The 6,092-nt window shown below is 64.6% G+C and overlaps 2 protein-coding genes across 2 annotated transcripts; both read right to left on the bottom strand.

Annotated features, from left to right (window-relative positions):
* Positions 1-1,120: 1,120 nt before the first annotated feature.
* On the bottom strand, positions 1,121-2,875 carry MNEG_12997 (protein kinase; the record flags this gene model as incomplete). The annotated part of the gene is made up of 4 exons (XM_014038532.1): positions 1,121-1,215; positions 1,467-1,604; positions 2,106-2,283; positions 2,828-2,875. The coding sequence occupies 4 exons, from the start codon at positions 2,873-2,875 to the stop codon at positions 1,121-1,123; spliced, it is 459 nt and encodes a 152-aa protein (XP_013893986.1).
* A 2,901-nt stretch (positions 2,876-5,776) lies between these two features.
* On the bottom strand, positions 5,777-6,073 carry MNEG_12996 (hypothetical protein; the record flags this gene model as incomplete). Its single annotated transcript, XM_014038531.1, has 1 exon — positions 5,777-6,073. One exon carries the CDS (start codon positions 6,071-6,073, stop codon positions 5,777-5,779), a length of 297 nt encoding a protein of 98 aa, XP_013893985.1.
* Between the last annotated feature and the right edge of the window lie 19 nt (positions 6,074-6,092).

The following is a 6,092-nucleotide window of genomic DNA, read 5'->3' as shown; positions in this document are numbered from 1 at the left end:
GAGGGGGTGAATGAGGGGTGTGTGAGTGTGTGATGGGTGGAGGATACAGGCCAGATACTTTCCAGCTCGGGTTCGCTTCGGGGTGCGTGTGGGGAGAATGGTGGAGAGAACGAGTCGGTGGATGCAGGATTTTGGTGTTGTGAGGGTGTAATGGGTGGGGGACACAGGGCAGGTGTGCTGTCCAGAATGAGGTACTCTTGGGGGGCAGGAGTTTCGACGAAGAGTGAGAGGGGCAGAAGAGGATTGCGGGAAGCCGAGGCCGCCGCAAGGGCCCGGGGCGCGCGGCGCGGCCCCCACCTGTGCGCCACATGGTTAGAGTGGCAGAACTCCACCGCCCAGATCAGCTGCCTGCTCGGGGGGTTGGCAGTCAGGCGAAGGGTTGGGACGAGCGGGCGGCGTCGCGGGTGCGACACCCATGCGACGCATACGTCGACACAAAAACACCCACACACACACACACACACACACACACACACACACACACACGCACACACACTCACACACACACACACACTCACAAACACACACACGCACACAAACACATGCAGAAACACACACTCACACACACACACACACACGCACACACGCACACACATACACACACACGCACACAAACACATGCAGAAACACACACACACACACACACACACACACGCACACTGGCACACACACGCACACACATGCACACACAAACAGGTAAAACACACTTGTGCACACAACCAAAGGCACATAGCTGTACACTCACACACACGCACCACACCTTGCACGCACTCCCACTAGTCACACTAGTCGCGCACGAAGCTGGCGCGTGCCCCACGGCCCCCCACCTGAAAAAGTAGTTAACCTCGTCCTCATCCAAGCAGAGGCCGCCCCGCTGATCCCGCGTCTCCCGCAGCCGCGTGACATAGCCCACCATGTTGCCGCCTGCGCGCACCCAAGAGCGAGGGGAACGCGCGGGCGGGGAGCACGTTGTTGGGGCTCTCGCTCGGGTCAACGAGCCGTACACCCCACAACCTGTTGTGGGGCTCGAGGCCGGTTGGCTGTAGGGAGCGTCTCGGCATCCATCCGCTCTCCAGCGGCGCGCCCGGGCCGGTGGGTCACAAGGGCTCGTCAAGGCGCGTCACGAGGGCTCACCCTTTACGAATTCCATGACCAGCCCCACGTGGGTGCGGGACAGCACCACCTCCTCCGCGTGCACGATGTTCAGGTGCCCGTCTGCGGGGCGCGGGCGCGCGCGGACGCAAAACCGCCCAGTCAGACGGCCCGCGCCTGAGTGGAGACACCTCCGGCCCGCAGCGGCGTGCAGGCGCTGCAGGCACGCCGCTGATGCCGCGTGCAGCCCCACGGCTATGGCCTGCGCGCGGCGCCACAGCACGCCGCTGCAGCCCCCCCGCCGCCCCGCGGCGCCGGAGGCCCCGGTGCCCACGCCTGGGCGTCTGCCGCCCGTGCGGCTGCCGTCTGCTCACCTCCCAGGTCGGCCAGGATCCGTATCTCCCTCTGGATGATCTGGGTGATGGACTTGGGGATCGGCCGCCGCACCAGCTTGATCGCGACCTCCCGATTGGTGGCCTTCTCGCGGCACAGCCACGTCTCGCCCTCGCCGCCTGCGGGGCCGTGCGGGGCGGGCCGTCGCGCGCGGGTGTGCACATGTCCCATCCGATGTTGACACTGCCTTTGCTACATCCTGGGCAGCAGGGGAGCTGATGAGGTGCCGCCTGACACTGGGCTGCCTAACTGGTGAGCAACCAAACCCGCCCTTGTTGGGCGGCCGCCGCACCCTTGCCGCCGGCCGACCGTGGCAGCCGTGTGTGCCGCAGGCTGCTTTCAAGCACCGCGGGACAGCCGGGCGCATTCGCCACGCGCGCGCCCCGCGCCGTGCGCACTCTTTCGCTCGCGCGCGCGCCGCGCGCCCGCTGCTGAGAGCGGTTCGGGCGCTGGCGCGCGTGGCGCTGTGCACAGCTGCCGGCCGCCGTGCCCGCTGGCGCCTCCCGCGCGGCCGGCCGCTGTCCCTTTTTCAGCAGCAGGCTCGGGATTCACCCAAGTGTTCGAAATATCTTGGGCGTGCGGACCCATGCTGCTGTTGGTGCGGCGAGCCTTTGGCTCACCAGTCCCCAGCAGCTTGATCACTTCCCATTGGTCGGCGAGCCCAAAATCTGGCACCTTGCTTTTCGCCGCCGCCGCCGCGCCAGCCGCGCCCCCGGCGCTCGCGCTGCCGGCGCGCCCGCTTGCGGGCGCCTTGCCCGCGGGCTTGTCGGCCTCTGGGGAGCTCATGCAGCCGCCCATCTGCGTGTGGTGTGGCGGCGGCGGCGCGCATGACTCGGTGTCCCTGGAACAAGCACCGCAGCTGCTGCAACAGGCTTCGCGGGTGCGCACATGCCCGCGCTGGCATCGGAGCGCCGGCTCCGTGACATCCCTCATCATCGTGCCCCGCGGCACACCCTGACATCGTTCAACACCAAACCGCTGCGATTTTGCCCACCTTGGCTGGTTCCAATCAAAGACGACCCACAACGCTTGTTTTGAGCCTGCGCTTGTCCCGGAAGCAGAATGGTAAGACGAGAAACAGTATTTGAATATCTGTGCTCTCCAGGGGCCACACAGCCTCACCCGCAGCCGCTGTGCAAATTTGGGTGCTGGTCAATATCCTCGACCTGGCTTTTCAAAACGATCAGGGCTCTAATTTTTGCAGCAACTACGCGCAGCAAGGCCTGCAAAGCTTGCAGTCAGATCTGGCGGTCCGCGAGCCCCGAAAGCTTGCGAGTTGGTCAGCAGAGCACAATCTCGACTATCTCCAATGGACAGAATACGGTAACCAGCATAAACTTACGTCTTGACGCACACGGATCTTCAAGCACTCCGCCGTGCGCGTGTGCATCACCGCTACAGTGCGGCCGTCCAATGCAAGTCAAGCACGAGCTTTACCATACCTCCATCAGCTGGGTTGCAATGCCCACCGCATATGAGTGTTGTGAAGGCAAAGTCACTGTCATATGGGGCAGCTTTCTTGCTTTACCCACATGAGCAGTCTGCAATGATCTCATTATCAGGTGGTTTCCATACGCAAGCCAGATGGGGATCACAAGGTGCGTGAACCAACAGGCGTCCGTGCATACCGGTATCACAAGCCTCGCAGCAAAACGCAAGCCGCATAAGCAAAGGCCAACACCCTGGCTGCAATGTCACATCTCGCGCAACCAGCCAACGTAGTCAAACGCGAATGCCTGTAGATGGTCAAGGGAAGCAAGCCAGAAGTCACGACAGACTGCACCACACATCGCTCGCTTGTTCAACCAGACGGACGACTGTCCAGCAATATCCTTCTTCCTTACCTGCCGTGACCCGCTTGTTCAAGTTTGTGTCGCGCTGGTCAGCGGCGAACGGCTCCTGTTTGCGGCGCGTCACATTGTCACACGTTTGTTGGTACATGTGCGGTGGTTGCATGCCAGCTTTTCTCCACCCGAACCGATCAGGGCGGACATTGCAACACAAGGACAAAACAACGCCTTGGTCGGGCCTCAGATGGTGCAGCCGATGTTTGCCGGGTGGGACGCAGCTGCCACAGCAGCATGAGTATGAGTAACTTATCTATCACAGCAGCAGCAGCCGTGCGGCAGGGGCAGTACCACAACTGCGTGGCAGCTGTGGCAGCTCCGACCTTGCAATCATCGAACATCACGGGCAGATCCAGCAATGAAACTATCTTTTGAGAAACCCGCCCAATCGCAATGCTCAGCTTCTTCACTGCCCTCGAGGATGCTATCACCAATCGTGGGGGCGACGCTGCTTTCCGCTTGCCCCATCATCACCGCCACCACCCCGACTCCAGGTGTGGTGTGGCAAGCACCGTTCATCCGCCCAGGCTCGGCAGCGCCCATGCAACAGAGCCCCCGCTGGGGGTGGGGGGTGGGGGTGGGGAGAGATCGAGCGCGCGGGACCCGCGCCAGGGCCCGCCTCAGGCGGCGCCAGGGTTGAACGCAAGAAAGGACGGCGCGCTTTGTTCTTACTCGCTTGGGGGAGGGGTGGGGTGGGCGCAGGCTTTAGGGAATGGAGCGCCAGATATCAGGCAAGGTGTTCAGGGCAGCGCAGGTGGAGAATTCGATGGTTTTAGGGCGTGTCCGCCCATCACATGACGATACATCTCGCATTTACTGAAGCAATTGTGCGTGCCCGCACGGTTCAGGAAACCCACCTAATACACAACAAATGGGCCGGCCTGGGCTGGGCACGCCAACAGGGGTCGCGGCGCGCGGCGGCAGAGGCAGGGCAGTCGCGCTAGCAGCAGGTCAGGCATGGTTGGTTGGTTGAGCCACGCGTGGCCCGGCCCGGCCCGGCCCTCCACACTGAGCCAGGTCTGCTGCGGCCACGGCGCCTCGGCGACTGCCGCGGCGCGCCGCACCGTGGGCAGCGGAGGACGTCAGAGGACCTTCCCTCGACCGGCAAGCCAGGCGCAGCAGCGTGCAGTGAGCGGCGCTGCGAGCTAATCGCCACAAGTAGCATTGAACTCGCTATCATGGAGCGGGCCTGGCGCGTCAAGCTGCAGCCACACGCGGTGCCCGCCGAGACTGGCTACACTGCGAACGACAATCAAACTTGGTTGCAGGCGGCAGCGGCGCTGCAGGCTGGCAGCCGCGCCGCGTGGGATGCAGCATGACTGCCGCCTGGCTGGGGGAAGCTGCTGGGCAACTGCTTCTGACGAGCTGACCGCATGCCACAACAACAGAGTTTTCAAAGGTGAAAATTACATGTGTGTCACGTGGCAGGTGACTTTGGTGAAGTCAAGCACCAAAGTAAGGCTCCCACCACACAGGGAAATGCGCAGCTAAGCCGCAATCGGCACCTCAGCGCATCGTCGGCGGCGCGCGCTGCAAATGGGCGCGCTGCACGCAGCAGCAGCAAGGGGCTCGACCGCCCCCGAAGGCGGTCGGCCGGCGCAGCCTGACCCAGCCTCCGTGGGACGCAGACAGCGCAACCTTGGACGCACGAGCGCGCCTGGCCTTCAGGTCGAAGCCCCGCCACCCAACTCCTCCCCAAGGCTCGCGGCGCAGATCTAGGCGGCCTGGGCCCCAATTGGGAGGGCGCGGCGGCAGGAGCTCGAGGCGCCGAGGCGAGGCAGGATTGTGGGAGATCCGCGTTCCGCAGGCGCGCAAATGTCTCTCCATTTGGGCCGACGGCGCCCGCCGTGGCCGCTGCATGTGTGTCAGTCACTCGGTGGCACGCGCAAGGATTGGTTTCGGTCCTGTGGAAGGGGTCAGAAGTGACTGTGACACGCGCCAGCACGCGAGAGCGCCGAGCTCTGGGGCGGCTGGCGTAGGGTAAACCACAACACACACAGCGCGCCGCGCGCTGCGGCAGGAACGGGAACAGAAGGGGGTCAAAAGCGCCGAGGCGCGGATACATCAATCTTGCGTCGCAGCGCAGCTGCTGCTCTGCGGCAGGCTATTGTGTTTCCAGAATTTCCGTTGCCTTTGGGAGGGCGCGGCGCGCAAACGAGCGCGCGCGAGAGAGAGTGCGTGGGTGGTGATGGGTGTGTGTGTGTAGGGTGCGCCCGGAAAATTGGCAGGGCCGCACGCCCGCCGCGCCCCTCAGGGGAGCTGGGTTGCATTTAGGAAGCAGTGCCCGCAAATAAGAAGAGTGGCAGTGAGTAGTGGCACCGGGCAAAACGCGGCAAACAGGGCTCGACACACGGGGGCCGCGCCACAAGGGACGGGCGCGCGGCCGCGAGGTCCGGCCGCAGCCGCGCCCAATATCAGGGGCGCGCGCCGCGGCAGGCGCGCGGTCACGAGTCGTACATCCGGATCTTCGCGGTGATCTCCTTCCTGCAGAACGCGCAGCTGCTCAGCTGCTCCCCGCACTCGACGCAGGCCTGGTGGCCGCAGCTGAACACGAGCCCCTTGCGCCGCTCGAGGCACAGCGCGCACAGCTGGCCCTCGGCCGCCGATCGGCTGTGCATCTCCGAGACGGTGCGCTCGACGACCAGCGCGCGCACCGCGCGGCCCGCGGCCTCGAGGCGCCCCTCCAGCTCCCGGAGCTCCGCCGCGCCCGCCGTCGCGAGCGCGAGGCGGTCGCCGCCCATGCGCGCGAGCGCCGCGCGC

The sequence above is a fragment of the Monoraphidium neglectum genome (genome assembly GCF_000611645.1).
Source record: "Monoraphidium neglectum strain SAG 48.87 unplaced genomic scaffold scaffold03562, whole genome shotgun sequence".
NCBI classification, from domain to species: Eukaryota; Viridiplantae; Chlorophyta; class Chlorophyceae; order Sphaeropleales; family Selenastraceae; genus Monoraphidium; species Monoraphidium neglectum.
The sequence above is the reverse complement of the archived record's forward strand: the minus strand, read 5'-3'. Positions and strand labels throughout refer to the sequence as shown.